This window comes from Aptenodytes patagonicus, chromosome 1, assembly GCF_965638725.1.
Source record: "Aptenodytes patagonicus chromosome 1, bAptPat1.pri.cur, whole genome shotgun sequence".
Classification (NCBI taxonomy): domain Eukaryota; kingdom Metazoa; phylum Chordata; class Aves; order Sphenisciformes; family Spheniscidae; genus Aptenodytes; species Aptenodytes patagonicus.
In genome coordinates this window covers 6,426,161-6,442,313 of record NC_134949.1, presented here as the reverse complement: position 1 = coordinate 6,442,313, position 16,153 = coordinate 6,426,161, and the positions used below count along the sequence as shown (strand labels likewise).

The 16,153-nt window shown below is 40.3% G+C and overlaps 1 protein-coding gene across 3 annotated transcripts in view; it reads left to right on the top strand.

The window, feature by feature from the left end:
* Window positions 1-2,466: 2,466 nt before the first annotated feature.
* The window catches only part of UPF2 (UPF2 regulator of nonsense mediated mRNA decay), a 69,521-nt gene continuing 55,834 nt past the window's right edge, over window positions 2,467-16,153 (top strand). For 2 of the 3 annotated variants that reach the window (XM_076352774.1, XM_076352597.1), the window contains exons 1-4: window positions 2,786-2,848; window positions 8,374-8,753; window positions 9,837-10,616; window positions 14,999-15,159. In XM_076352774.1, the coding sequence (XP_076208889.1) occupies window positions 8,392-8,753; window positions 9,837-10,616; window positions 14,999-15,159 (1,303 nt within the window). In that variant the 5' untranslated portion in view covers window positions 2,786-2,848; window positions 8,374-8,391. Of the gene's footprint in view, window positions 2,489-2,785; window positions 2,849-8,373; window positions 8,754-9,836; window positions 10,617-14,998; window positions 15,160-16,153 lie in introns of those variants that run through there. The other variant, XM_076352684.1, reaches the window with a different exon arrangement.

The window sequence follows — 16,153 nt, the reverse complement described above, 5'->3', positions numbered from 1 at the left end:
AGGACACGATTACACGTGGGAAAAGCCTTGCTGTAACTGTATCTAGGTCAGTAAAAGGTTTTGTTGACTTTGGTTTGTGTCTCAATGTGAGAAAGCGGCACCTATGCCAGCAGAAACACCGCTGCTAAGGGCATATGCTCTGGCTCAGCAAGGGGACTCTCCTGGCCTGACTTCTGGCACACAGAGCCTGTCCTAGAGAAGACTCCTGCATGAGGTTGATTCAGTACTACCTGATGTTCTGGCTACGAAAACGAGAAATGCTTCAAAATCAAGGTTGTATATACTAGGTAGTATAGGGCTGACTACCTAGCAGATCGAAACTTGCGATATTTTAAATAAAAAATCATCATCATCTGGGAGCATTTCTAAAGGGATTATAGTCCTTGCCACTTTAGTCATTATATCAACCTGAAAAAACTGCCCACAGATTAAGTCCTGACTAACTTTGTCAGCTGGAGGTATGTGGTGAGAAGAGGTTATCTTGGATCCGAGTGTCAAGATGGACTGGACATAAGCAAATGCGATTTAACAGGATGAGACACAAGCTTGTACACCTTGAAAAAGTATATGCACTAAAATGTAGCTCCTTTCCAGGAAACGGTGACTATAAATAATCTAAAAATCTAAAAATCGTGGGAATAAAACAGATGGGTCTGAAAAAGTTACGTATCGGCTCACTTGGCAAAAAAGATCATTTTCTAGATTTGGCTACAAGGAAATACTGAGTACACCTACAGATTCTACATTCGGCTGGTATTTGGCACAACTGTGATTGCTCTTTGAATACTGTGTGCATGTTTGGTGCCAGTAATTTGAGGAAACATATTGAAAAAGTTGGGAAGAAGAGCTTCAGGAATTAAAAAAATTGAAAGATACGCTTTACGTCTGAGACTTGGGAAATGAGATCTACCTGGTTTTCTTTTCGCTAAGTTAGTAGGAAAACGTGATCGGTATGTAAGTAGCCTCAAATGAAACAGGTACCTTGTAAGGAAAAGCTTTCCAAGCTATCAAAGGTAAAACAAGATTTACTTGTACGGTCTTTACAAAAGACAGTTCCAACATAGTCGTAGCTGTGTGGGAATGTGGTATAAATACAGAAGGAGCTTTTGTTTCCTTTCAAAATTGTAGCGATAGTGCTTTTTATTCATGTTAGAAAAGGTAGCAATATGCTTCAAAAGAAAATAAGCCAACATTTCTTGACATAATGTCACTGAAACTGATACTTAAGCCTAATATAACGCTAAGCCTGCCTTTTCAAACCAGACCCAAAAAAGAGTAATTCAAAGGCATCCATTGACAGGCTACAGGATTGGTGCCTTTGGAAAATAAAGCGCCAACACCAGTATGGAGTTACCCTCCCCATTTAACCCCTTTTTTTCTCTGTTTAGCACATGGATCTTCTCCATTCTAGTGAATCAGTTTAATCAACCTGGTAACTCAAGATATTTTGGCAAGTAAATGAAATTTTTGTGTGGTAGGGACATTTGAATGATCCGTGTAAGTAACAAGCATGACTTTGCCCTTTCAAACTTTTCCAGAGATTTTGAGATGTGTCTGCAAAATGAGCAATGAAGTTAAACAGCAGGGAGGAGAGCTCTTTCCTGGGAAAAAAAGAAACCTGTCTAGTCCTGTACCAGTTGGCAGAGTACACCTAGAACTCTGCCTCAGTAAACAGTCTTGTATTTGGGCTGACTCTTGCCTCTGAATAAAAGGTGGCTTTAACAGCTGAATAATCTCATTACGCGCACCCAGGCCTGCGCCCGCCGTCGTGGTCAAATATTTGTGCATGCTCATTCTAAGTCTAGAGGGGTGTAAACGCCTTCCCAAAGCTGAGAAAAAGCTTCTGTCAGAATCTGGAGTCTACGTGTAAATAAATACCAGATTCAGACTCTGAGATTCTGGACTGTGCCAACTTTTTCCAGCTTGGGCAACTTTAGGGTTGCCCAGCAGCCGACACCATGCCCAGACGCGCAGATCGTGAGCGTTTCAAGGAAACTGGGAAGCTTTGTGTGACTAACTTTACCATTATAAAATGCCTTCGGATGTCCAGGCAAGCGTACTGACAGGACAGGAGGACGAGGTGGAGACACCAGATTTAGACTACAAAACACAAGAGGCGACATCCATTAAATCATCGGATTACATCATAACTTGGTATTATGCCACTAGCATTTTATCATAGTGACTGCTGAACAGATCAGGCAGCGCCGTGCCGGGTGCCCACCCGGGCAGTATAGCCGCCACGCGGTCCCCTCAGGCCACCCCTGACGTGACAACCAGCGTGACGCGACGTGACGCCTCATGACCAACGACATGTCACGACTGTGACACCACGCGGGGCGACAAGGCGAATCGTGCGCTGGGGCCACCAAGGAAGCGCCATTCAGGGCCCATTCCCCCCCCCAACCCTCTTCCCTCCCGCTGTGAGAGACGACGCCCCCGAGCCCCCACCCTCTCCCTTCGCCACTTCCGCCTCCACGGCCTCCCGGTAACCCGAGCAGGGCCGCCCGCCGCCCGCCGTCAGGACCCCGCCCGGGGCTGGCCTCCGCGCCGCCTGACCCCCGCCCGTTGGGAGACGCCGCTCACCGAGCCGGCCGGAGCCGCGGCGACGGCGCGGTTAGGCGGCGCCGCCCGCCCTTTCGCGCCTGGGCGTCGCGGGGCGGGCGTCGCGGGCTTGCTCGGGGCGGTGCTGTCGGTCAGGCAGCGCGGCGGGCGCCCCGGCAGAGAGCGCGGCGGGCGTCGTGAGGGGAGAAGAGCGAGGGGGCCTCGCGCGCCGGGGAGGGGGCCGCGGCGGGCGGCGGAGTTAGCGCTCCCCGGGAGGCCGGGCCGATGTCTGCACCGGGCGGAGGTAGCGGGCAGGGGGGCGGCGGGGGCACCAGCCGCTTGGGGAGGGCGGGGGCGCCGGGCGGCCCGGAGGGTGGGGCGCCGCCGCCGCGCCGCGGTGTGTGGGGAAGAGGGCCCGGGGGAGGCGGTGGGAGGGCGCAGGGGCCTGTCGGGCGGCGCGGGGAGAGGGTTCCTCGGGGCTGGGGCGTCCCGGGGCAGAGGGGGCCGTGGGGTGAGGAGAAAGAAGGGCTAGGGTGAGGGTGTCTGCAGGGCACGGGGAGGCGGTGGCCCGGAGCGGGGCAGGTCGCTGTTTTTCTCAGGCTTGCGGTGCGAGCGGGGAAGGCAGAGCCCGAGAAGGTGGCTGGGTTGTTGGAGAGCCTGCCTACGTGGATTGACATGTGTAGGGGCGTCCTGGCGGAAGCGAGGAGGGTTGTTAGCCGAGAAGTGTTTTGCTCCGCATATATTCAGTGACTTGTCTGTAGGCCTCTTTTTCCCAGTGAAAAGTGTGTTCCTGCAGATCTGACAACAAAACACTTTCTCCGAGACGTATGGAATCGAAAGTAAAACTGCCCGGCTGGTTAGGCAGGCCTGCCTTCCCTACCAGTGTGTAGGGGGGGCTTCTTTCTCTGCACTATAATTTCCTGTCTTGCTCTGTGTCTCATCTTTCAAAACTTGTGGCTAAGTTTATTTTCTTCTGATTGACCATGGTATTTTTCTTATGTTCCTTCCCTTACTTTAAGAGAAACATTAATTGCATTTCAGTTCTTGAAACTTTCAATTTTCTAGTGGTGTGATTTCTAATGATGAAGTCTGTTGCTCTTTGGGGTTTTTCAGCAGATCAGAAGTGGGACGTCTTGCCTACATTCTTTATCTCCCTCATCTCTTTTGTAATAGAGTAGCTGCATAAAGGATTGTTTATGTGATCAATTTGATTTCCAGTAGCAGTAAAAAAGAATGTGAAAAATCTCAACATTCTTAGTTTAATAAAGCCGTATTTCTTCCCCCCATACTTGTGTTTGCAAGGTTTGAGATTCTGGTTCCTGGTACTGCAGTCTGTGACAATTGGCTGTTTTTATTGATTTGAGAGGATTCAAGCATATCAGACCAAAGTGTTGATGCTTATCCTTTTATTCTGAATGGTGACTAGATTAATGATGCTGAATACCTTTTATGAATCTTCGCTTTCCTTGAGAGTGAGTGCATGGATGCTTTCTCTTCAATGTTGCCTGTGCATTTCAAGACCTATTAAGTTTCTGAGGCTAGAGTATCATGAACCGAATCCCACCAGTTTTTCAAATTCCGAGATTGGTATGAAAAAAACTAAGTAGAAATTGAGGTACAATAAAAAATTTCTTAACTAAGATTGAGTTAAGGTAGGTCAAATAGTGAAAAATTAAGAGAAATAGTTTCCTCTGGAAAAATAGCATCTGTAAGTGATAAAACTAAGAAGATAAGAGTGTTAAAGCATCTAAATGTCACTACAGAAATGGACTGCCAAGAGTCCAAAAGCATATGGAACACTTGTCTTGTATCTGTCTTCCCCATCCTTTCTAATTTTCAGCTGTGAATGCTAGTTCTTCCTATCTTATGAAGTTCATGTCATTATCTTGCCTTTTCATCAGTACATTCACATAAACATTAGGTATTAAATAGAAGTTCTCTTAATGATTAAGTTTCTCATAATGTTTCCTTACCATTCCCTTAATCTGGACCAAACTGTCTATCTTCAGCCTTATTTCCTATGGAAATGAGACCCAGGCAAGCCTGCTGCCTGGCTGTTTCCATTTTTCTCTGCTTCCCACAACTTTTGAACCTTTCTGCCAGTTGCAATGAAATTTAGGCAGATGTTTTGAAGGTATAAACTTTCTACAGATGTTGTGATAATTGGCAGCTGAGGAAAAGTAGCAAGGTCTAAATTAACATTCTTGCTGAGGGAAGTGCTATAGCATACACTCAGTGGACGGTTCTGTTTTGTCTGTGCTGTTAGCTGACACTGGTGTGCTGACCGGTGAATCAGTCTGTGTGTAGCTTGGAGGCAGCAACCGCACTGACTGCCTCCTGCGATCAGTGGTTGGTAGACATAAATAAGCTGGCAGTGCGATCGGAAGGGTTTGTGAGATAAGGAGCTATATACGTAGCAGGTAGTGAGGAGTATTGTAACGTACGTATTCTGTGATACAGGACAGAAATCTATTATAAACTAGATTGTTGGGGTTTTTCTGGTCACCAGTGTTCATGCAGAAAAAGTGGATAATACTGCCTTGTGGTCAAAATCACAACATACCCGATTCTGCTCCATCCCTTTTCTTTTTATCTCATCTTCTGCAATTTGTTTTTATACAAGCAAATGTCAGATGTGTCTTTGAAACAGAATTCTGAGTTCCTAAAATTAATAAGAGTTTGAGTAGTGTAACGATTTTGGTTAGTGACCATGTTGTTAAAAGCTACATGTGTAGCTGGATATTTTGTTTTGGCTGTTTTTTTCCCCCAATTGTAATTCAATTACCCTACTAACAACAGGTGGGGGACAAAGATAAAAGCTTGAGTATCGGAATTGTGGCATGTCTTTCCAGCATTTCTTTGACCAAACAACCCTTTTTTTTCCCCCCAATGTTTTCTTTTTAAGCTTAGCTCCCAATTCATTACCTTTCAGAATCTAACACTTTTTTTTTAATTAATGTGTTACTCTATTTTTTGTTTAATAGACTTCTTGGTGAAAAACATTTTAATACAATTATTGGAGAGTCTCATGCAATGTTCTAATGGACTTAATCTTACTAGTAAGATATTATGGTGATGTTTAAATGCTAAAAGCTTCCCTTTCAAACCCTTTTTGTTAAAAATGGTGGGAGAGAGAGTTTAGCTGTCTCAAACTGATGGGATTTCCAATGTGGAATTGAGGTGAGAAAAGATTAATAAACTATTATTCTTGAATTTGAAACAGAACATGTAGAGGATTTGCATCTCCCAGGTGGATCTGTGAGGAACAGGTCCTGCTTAACTGGCCTACAGAGATGGAAAAATTAGTTCAGACCTTTAATATGAAGGGGTTTGGGGGGCTGCTTAGTTGTTTGGGTTTTGTTGATTTTTTTTTTCTCCCTTGGTGAAGTACTGATTTAACAATAATACTGTTTTAAGATGATGTAGCTCAGTGTTTTCGAAATCCAAGTAGTTCTGAGATGTTGAGCTGTGAAACCTTTTAGTTGTAGACATGCATTAGGGAGCCAAATTTGCTAGTACTTGTTTAAGCAATGCTGATTTGATTGGTCTTACTTCCATAAATCAGGGTCAGAAACTTTTCTTCATTGGTGCTGTTGCCAATTGCTGTCAAAGAGGCCAAGTCCCGAACAGGTTCTCCATTAGTAAGTTGTCTCTGCCCATATCTGAATATACTGTGAATTTTTGCAAACAGTTTTTTCTTCAGAAGACTTGGACAAACATCTTAAAAATTGTAACGCAGCATTCCGTATGGGATAGTCAGTATTAGAATCTGTCATGTTATGGTTGGGCGTGGGGGAGGGAATGTGGAATACTTAGTTAGAAACAGAGATTTTCTTTAGTGTGATGCCTTGTTTATAAATATCTTTCAAAATAGTTAAAATAATACTAGAAGCACTCTACATTAGATTGGAATGCAAGTGTCTCTCATCCACTTTAAGTAGATGCAGGAAATACGTTAATCTAGCATCCAGTCTAAGTAAAATGTTAGAAAGGCAAAAGTAGGGGTGGCAATTGGGAATCAAACTGGTGTTACTAATAAAAACTAAGTGATGGTTCTTTAGGCGGTATTGCATGCAATCGTGTCCCATCAGTCCTGCCTATATATGCATTTAACTGGAAGCATGTAAATATGTGAAAATAATTTTTTGTTTTAAGAAATTAATTTAGTCTGAAATAAATAAGGCTTAGGTAGTTCTAATTGCCTCTTTCAGTCCTGTCTGGCCCTATCTGATCCTGGATGTGAGTTGGCAGAATGCCCCGCATTAAGGCCAGCTGCATTCTAGACTGTAGTAACAAGAGTTATCCAGCAGGTTGAGGAAGGTGGGTCTTCCCCTCTGTTTGGTACTTAGAAGACCACATCTGGACACCACATCCAGTTGTAGATTCTCTGTTCCAAGAAAGGCATTGACGTGCTGGAGCAAGTCCACTGAAGGGCCACCAGAATCGTTAGGAGGCTGGAGGACGTGATCTCTGAAGAGAGACTGAGAGAACTGGGTTTCTTCATCTGTCAGAAGAGAAGGGGAAGTCTTATCACTGTCTACAACAATCTAATGCGAGAGTATAGAGGAGATGGAACTGGATTCTTCTCAAAGCTGTACAGGGGTAGGATGAGAAGAAATGGTCGCAAGATGAGGCATAGCAAATTCTGGGATGATGTTAGGAAAAGCTTTTTCACGGTGTGGTTATTCAGGTACTGGAACAGGGGCCTAGAGGGTGCCATTGCATCTCCATCCTTGGAGGTACTCAAAACTTAGCTAGCCCAGTCCCTGATCTGATTTGACCTGCTTTGAGCAAGGGAGTAAACTAGGTGACCTCCAGAGTTTCCTTCCAATCTAAATTATTCTGTGATTCTATCCTTTTTTGTTCAATATTTGTTATCTTTTGGATCCTTAGCCAAATGAAACTAAAGCTTAGAGGGCTAGAAACCCCAAAGATGCTAAAGCTTCTACAAGTCCCAAGAAAAACATAGATTGAGTAGAAAGAGATACAAATTGGAGCCTTTGATAACTCCTGATGATTGTAGCCTTTCCGCTATCATTTCCATTTGTTCTGCTGGCAGGGAGGTTTGTGCATACATCTTAGTCAGCACAGCTCGTCTTTCTAGCTGGTACTTGTGCTATACGGAAGAGTGTTTGAGATGACTGGGGAAATCTTGGGAGGGGTAAGTAAAGAGGGGAACAAGGTGATGCCTTTTAACAATGAGGACAGTCAAGCACTGGAGCAGATTGGCCAGAGAGGTTGTGCAGTCTCTTTCCTTGGCAGTTTTCAAGACCGGAGCCTAGAGCAATCTTGTCTGACCTGGTTGACCCTGCTTTGAGCAGGAGGTTGAATCCCTTGAGGTCCCATCTAACTTGCATTATCCTATGATCCTAAGTAAAGGTGGTGGAAGGGGGAGTATTCTTAGGAGATGTGTAAAAAGGTCAGTGAGGTGCAAGTGCATGCTGATGAATCAAATATTTTTATTTGTTTTTAAGTTGGGGGCACTTTGCTTTTACCAGTCTTGGATTTTTTTTCAGATGGACTTCTGTTTATCTTCCAAGATCTTGTATTCCTCAAGTTGGAGAAACTTCAAATGGTTTTACTTCACAATTCATGCTGAAGACAACTTTGCAGTATAACACTATAACAAAATAATTAGATTTTACTTGTTGTTAGGTCCATTCCTTAGTTCAAGAGAACTTACCTTAAACCTGTATTTTATTCTGATGAGTCAGGCATTTGTGAGTTATCTTACTTAGTTAAGAACTAAGTGAGTATGGGTGGGCTGTGAAAGTGACTTTAATATATCAACAACAAGTTAAAAATACTTATTTTCCTGTGATTCTGCAGACTTGCCTGGGTAATACAATGCCAGCTGAGCGCAAAAAGCCAGCAAATATGGAAGAAAAAGAATCTCCATTAAATAATAAAGAAAAAGAATTTAGTGAAAGGCGACCAGTGAGCACCAGGGAGAAGCCGAAAGAAGACATCAAGGTTGGCATGAAGAGGGAGACTTTAAAGGTTCCTGAAGATAAAAAGAAAAAACTGGAAGAGGATAAAAGAAAAAAGGAAGACAAGGAGCGGAAGAAAAAAGAAGAGGATAAAGTAAAGGCAGAAGAAGAGCAAAAGAAGAAAGAAGAAGAAGAAAAAAAGAAACTTGAAGAAGAGGAGAAAAAGAAACAAGAGGAGGAAGAGAAAAAGAAACAAGAAGAAGCAGCTGCTCAACTGAAGTAAGTTGTCTTTTAATGGTTTAATTGTGCCAAATGCTGTAGTCCTGCTATCGGGGTTGTGGGCAGAATTATAAAAGATGAACTGTTTGAGTTACTTATGAGAAGTTGTATGTAGTGTTACAAATTTTACATGGCAAGCAGACCATGCTTTATGACTTCTGTGTAGTTTTGAGTTTTCACCTCTAACCTATGTTACTTTAGTCTCTAATACAGGTTTCTGATAGTGTTCTCCATGTGATGACCATGTAATGCACAAATATGATTGAATAAAGAAGCACAGTTTCTTTTAAGATGGAGAAGTGTTAGTGTCATAAAATTGGGAATACAGGCTCTAACAGGTCCACAGACCGTAACAGGAGCAAATCTACTGTGAGGGATGACTGTAATTTCTTTTAATCAATCATAGACAGTTGATACCTGGATGGCAAACACAGAATGTAACCTGGCAGTTTAATATGTGATACTACCAAGACAATGTTTGTTAGTATGTTATCAAAAGGTACTACAGTGTTGAAGATAGCGTCTTTAGACCAATAAAGCCAAGATTCCAGACAAGATTCCAGACATTCTTGTGTTTGAAACGTGTCATTTTCTAAGACTGAGGCAACACCATAGCTGAATTCTAGCTGGGACAGATGTATTTCACCTATTTAAAATTTTCTGTGTAATTTCAGTAGTCTGGGAATAAAGGATTTCCCATAACTGTGTAATACAGTAACCTGTTGAAAGGTGGTTGTCCTCTTCTGTAAGAACTTCATCTCCGTCTGGAGTAAATGGAGTTTTATGTTTATATTTTCTAAGTCTGTTGGGATTAATATGTTCTGCATAGAAATATTTGAGAAGTTTCATTTTGTAACAAGTAGTACTTGCCTTTTGCAGCAAAAAAAGTTAAACAGTAGTTTATGAAGCAGATGCTTTAGCTTTCTAGGATTAACTTGTTAAATATTTAAAAATGGAGTATTAAGGGGAAATTGTGTTTAGAACTACTGGAGGGTTTCCAACTATGACTTTTTTTTTTCCTTTGAACTGTTAACCTAAAAGTGAGGTTCTGTAACGGAAATGACTGATTTCTATTTCTCTTAGAGAAAAAGAGGAAGCACATCAGCTCCATCAGGAGGCTTGGGAGCGCCATCAGGCAAGAAAAGAGCTTCGCAGCAAAAACCAGAACGCACCAGACAATCGCCCTGAGGAAAACTTCTTCAGCAGACTAGATTCCAGTTTGAAGAAGAACACGGCTTTTGTTAAGAAGCTAAAAACCATTACAGAGCAACAAAGGGACTCCTTGTCCCATGACTTTAATAGCCTGAATTTAAGCAAATACATTGCAGAAGCAGTAGCTTCTATTGTGGAAGCCAAACTGAAAATATCAGATGTGAACTGCGCTGTGCACTTGTGTTCACTCTTTCACCAGCGCTATGCTGATTTTGCTCCTTCGCTACTTCAGGCTTGGAAAAAACATTTTGAAGCAAGGAAAGAAGAGAAGACTCCCAACATTACCAAGTTAAGAACTGATTTGCGTTTCATTGCAGAATTGACAATAGTCGGGATTTTCACTGACAAGGAAGGTCTGTCTTTAATCTATGAGCAGCTTAAAAATATTATTAATGCTGATCGAGAATCCCACACTCATGTTTCTGTGGTTATCAGCTTTTGTCGGCACTGTGGAGATGACATTGCTGGTTTGGTACCAAGGAAAGTAAAAACTGTTGCAGAGAAGTTTAACTTGAGCTTTCCTCCTAGTGAGATAATTAGCCCAGAGAAGCAACAGCCCTTCCAGAATTTGTTGAAGGAATACTTTACGTCTTTGACCAAACACCTGAAAAGGGACCACAGGGAGCTACAAAATATTGAAAGACAAAACAGGTGACACTTGAATGTTGCTTTATATTTATGGAGAAAAAAATAGTTTGTTTATGAAATGCCTAGATTTATTGCTGTATTTGTAAACAAAGTCTGTTAGCGGTGTGTCGAAGATAAGCGTATTCTGCAATATATCTAAAAAAAGTTCTAAATTTGCTCTGAATACTTAAAAAGCTAAAGCCAAATAGACTCTTTGAATATCTTTAAAGAAAATGGAGGTTGACCTTTAGCTTTAATTCTCTATAACTTCAAGTTTGGTGGTGTTCTCTTAGCAGCTTGAGAGTAATGCTTCTTTCCCAGCTGGTACCGTCCTTTTCCAGTTGGCACAATCTAATTTCTCCCTTTCCACCCACACGTATCTAACGGAGCATATGCCACAATGGCTTTGGTTTGTTTACTTTTTTTAGTGTACAAGTATGGAGGAAAAATTAGGTTAGACTAACAAGGTACCCCTTACACTTTAATGTGGGCAAATTTTATATATTAAAATGTGGGAGGGCATAGACAATTTGATTCAAATCCTCTTAAATGTCTATATGAAATACTAATATTGAAGGGTGTAAGTATACACACCTTTAAGATCTGAATAATTTAATTTCTACCATGACCACATTGTTTAATAATTGTTTGCTTTTCTTTAAAGCGTCCTGAATTGTCATTATTGGAGCCAGCCTAAACCCACCTGCTGGTCTTAAAACATGGGCATTCTTAAATCCTTTTGGAAGCATTCCAAGCAGATAGAAATGAACATGTTACTGTGGATAGGCACAGGTTTCAACTAAAAGGCTGAACATCAGTCCAGAGCCAAATGTATGCTCGGAATACAGTAAAATTTGATGTTCCCAAACCAAGGCTTTAAACTTGCTGATGGGTATTGTGCTGCAGTCCTATCTGGTCTTGGTCAGCTCAGTGGCGTATTTCATAGGACCATAAACTGACTTCTGAGCTACCATTATTTCTACAAGTACCTTATTACTTTAAAGTGTGTTATTGACTTAGTTGTTATTTTTTTAAAGTTAATGAGTATAAAGTTCTATGCTTTCAGAATTATAATTGGTTCTGGGCACATTGGTTCTGGCTGGGATTTCAATGAGTGAGTGTCGAAAAGTCTGTATGATAGGCAATAAAGTGAAAAAAAAAAAAATCCCAAGAGATACGAAGAATGTTAAGAAACCATAAGGAAGAAAGAGCATAAGTGATGTGGGAGAGGGAAATATACTTTAATGTTTACTTGCACAACTGGATAAAAGTGGCTGGATAGAGCCCTGAGCAGCCTGGTCTGATATCATCATTGAGCCTGCTATGAGTAGATCATACTAGAGACCTCTTTATGCACCTTATCTGAATTATCGCTATGAACTTGGGTGCAAAGCTTTTGTTTTGGGGAAGGAATGTGAAGAAGTATAGTTTATCACTGGATGAAGATAATTCTATTATTTATCTCTGTCTGAACTTTTAGATGTTTATTTTAGCTGCTTAATAAAAGTTGGGGAATAAGTTTTGTTAAAGATACAAGACATCAAAAAACTTTCCTGCCTAATTTTATTTGCTTACAACGTGTCTGTAACAAGAGAGATGCTTGACATTTGCATGCTATGGATGTGCAAGGCATGAGGTCAAAGACAGAAACTTGCCTGGTAAGAAGTCTGTGAATAGTATAGAAATCTTCCTCAACTGTGGATTTCTGAAAAGTGATTGTGGTGATGTGGTGTTGTTTTGTTGTTGTTTGGGGTTTTTGGGGTTTTTTTTTGTTTTGTTTTTTGTTTTTTTTTAAAAAGGAATAATCCTATTGGAAAAAACGGTCCTCTGTGTATTTGAAACCTGATCCACTTTGCTGATAGCAACAGCTTTTATTCCCACTGTTATTCCAGAACTGGTGAAGTGAACAGAGAGCGAACTGTTCTCTCTTGTGCATCAACAGTGTCATATGTTTAGGTCATGATATTTTGTCAGGTAAATACCTCTTGTATTTACCTGTGTCAGGACAGTGACTGTGAAATAACTCAAGCTGTACAGATTGGTTGAGTTTAATTGAAAATTAATATGCTAACCTTAACCGTGCTTTAATATTGTGTTACCTGCTGAATCATTAAGGTAAAATTAAAGCATTATTAGACACAAGGGTTTCTGCAAGTGGATAATTAGGAAAACTACCTTGAGTTACGCTTTGACAGTAGAACCTGGTGGTCGTTTGGTTACACAGCTAAGGGCACAGCAAGATCTGTGCAGGCTGTGTCATTGGAAGGAAACAACTTGATTCCCAAATTCTAGCGTTAGTTTTCAAAAAAGAGTTTTAGATATGGAAGAAACTTCTTTTGTCTAAATTAAGGATGTTTTTAAGATCTGCTGAACTTGTGCTGTGGCACTTCATGAAATTCTGAAGAGACATAAAGTAAGAGAAGTACTGTGTGCTGTACTTTTAATTGTATTCAAAAATGAATTGTGCTTTTTTAAAGTTTGTGTAGTATGCTTTAGATTGCTTGAATTAGTTAACACTTGTCTTTTGGGAACTGAAACCAAGAACTGAAACTCTTGTACTGTTGTTAGAGCACTTTGCTTGTTTGCTTTTTAATAATAGCACAGAGCTTCAGTGCTCATGTTTGAGGCTGCTGGTATATTTTAAACTTAAAATATGTACCTCATGGATAGCTGTCTCCATGGAAAGGCTATGAATTGGCACTTAACATGTTTCCTGAATCCAAACTGAACTACTGCACTTTAGAAATTGTCTGTGGTTATTTAATTTGTTAATTTTTCTTGCTCTACTTTGCAGGAGCAGGTAAATCATGTTATATAGGTGTGTTTTTGTGAGAGGGACAAGAAGCAGAACTTTTGCTAGCATTCCTGCTTCTTGCCCTCTGCCAAGACAACGATGTCAAGTTTTGGTTCTAAGCAGATAGGGATTTTGTTGCTCACCCTGTGAATGTGTTGTGTACAAAGATGACTTTTGTTTTACAATTAACCTGGAACTGAAAAAAGCCAAGATTGTTATCCCTCACCTTACATTGCTTAAACTGGTTTAGAATTTTTATGCTATAAAATGTTTGGGTCTTTTGGCAAGAATGTGATTGTATACTTATTGCTTAATAAAAGCCTAATGATAATGTAATGATGCAGCCTGCTTTAGGAATTATGGCATTTGCACCTTATTTCGAACTTCATCTTCTGATGCTTTCATCTCAGTGCAGGGTGCATTGTCAGTGGTTACAACTAGTTAGTCCAATGTTAGTAGCATTATTCAAGCTACTGTAAAATGGAAACTTGCTAGGCAAGCTCATTCCGTCAGCTTCCCTTTGAAAGTCTGTGTTTGATCTGAGTTCATTTGTATCTTTGCTGTGGTAGGCCCCCAAACAGCTCAGCTGGCCCGAAGTGTTCTTTACCTTCACAGTAAAGAACTGACTGTGCCTTGTCCATACAAGAACTATTCATGCAGAGTGGATCATGCCATGGATGGGAAAATGCACTTCTCAGGAGCCCTCGTTGAGGACAAACTAGAACATTGCTAACGAGCAACCAGCTTATTCTTAGTTAACCCAAAATCAACGATGACAGTCTTTCATCAGTCTTCCGTGGCAAGCTTTGTACTAGCAGATATTACCTTGTTCTGTATATTTCGTTCAAACTACTGGAAGTTCTTGATATTTTTTTTGTCTAAAATCCAAGACGGTCTTAATTGTAGTGTGGTAACAAAATTGAGTTGTACTGCTCTGCATGTAATCCTGAAACTGCTTTACTGTGCGCTTGTAAGCAGTGATTAACATTCCTTCAAATGCAATTGCTTTTGACAGTGGATTTCAATTTTAAAAATGAGAATTTAAAATAAGTATGGATAGTTTCATAAAAGAAAACAAAGAGCAAGTGAAAAAACAAATGTAACTGCTCTTAATTTGGACTGATAGCCTTGAAATAACTTGGTTTGTTGGAAAATTAATGGGCTGGTCTTAATGTGCAACTTTTTTGAGCCTCCTGGCGATGATTGCCCATTTAATCATTGAACAACATGGAAATGTAATGTTACAGATGCAAAGCAACTTTTATCCAGCTTTCATGGAAGTTGAATATTTTAATTTACTACAAAAGTCTTTTCATTGTGCAGGACTGTTACAGGATAATCATAGCAAAAAAATAAGTTAGCCTTTCTCTTTGGACATTGAAGTTAGAGCTGTGACTGTACTACCCTCAACGACATTGAGTAATTCAGTATGGTGGTTTGGAAAAAAACAGTGTTGCTCAAAGTTTTGCTATTGCAGTCTCAACTAGAATTCTGACAGTTCCCTCTTCGAGGGAAAGGTTAGCTTTGCTCAGAGAAATTGGTAGTGGTACAGGATAGCTCAAATATATTTTAAGAAAAAAGGTCATCTTACTGTAACTTTGATTTTTTGCAGGCGCATTCTTCACTCCAAAGGAGAGCTGAGTGAAGATCGACACAAGCAATATGAGGAATTTGCAATGTCCTATCAGAAGCTGTTGGCAAATTCTCAATCTCTAGCTGATCTTTTGGATGAAAATATGCCTGACCTTCCCCAAGAGAAACCAACACCTGAGGGTAGGCAGTCTTCTAAAGCAAGTAAACAGGATGCTGGACTTGGCTTGGATGTGGTGGGAAAGCTAACCAAACCCTCTTACTGATGTGTTCTGATGTGTTCTTCCCATCGACGACTTCTTATTTAGGTTTCCCTCCTTAAGGATATCAAAGAATGAATAATACATAGTTTTTTATTAAAGCAACTAAACCTAACATTTAACCATAACGATTGTATATGCTGTGTAGTTACGGTAACAAGTAATATCTGTTTAGATTTGTTTCAGGTAATACAGGAATAAATGGAAAATTAAAAATGTTTTAAACCTAATTGTTTTAAACCTAATTCTTTCAATTTAATGTAATGCATTTTTTGCTATTTAAAGAACGGTGTATGTTAGAATTTTAAAATCTGATATTGTTAAAAAATGAATTTGAAGTATATTTTGGGTCATGATGTTATGAGCAGGATCATATTGTTAAGCCAGATAGGTCACTAGGTGGCTCTCTGACCTCCTGAGAAGTGCAGCATATAACTGGCAGAGCTATTCAATGCCTTAATGAATCTCTAATTTTAGGTTTAGAGATGTTGTTGAAATTATGAGTGTACCTTTTGTCTGAAGTCATCTTGAGCTTAAAAGAAGCTGTATTTCTTGAATACCTCTAAATTTAAAATTATTCTTTTTAAACTTCTGTTCTTAAAATACAATGAGGTACAATTCATGCTCAAAGCGATTATTTTTTTATGTTAATGTGGTTAAAGTCTGTTATAGCTTTCCTTTCTAATACCACATAGTGTGCTGCTTGATTTTACTTGATTTGACTTTCACTCTGATACTGTTTTCTGTCAATGCCAAATCTACAATTTTAAGATAGCTTATTGATATATCTACTATTAAGATTGAGTTGTTAAAAGCACTTTATACGTTGCAATATTTAAGTGAAAACAGTGGTAGTAATAAATAGGTTAACATGTTTCTAAAAGTATTTTTTTAATCTTTAAAGGTGCCTCCCCTTA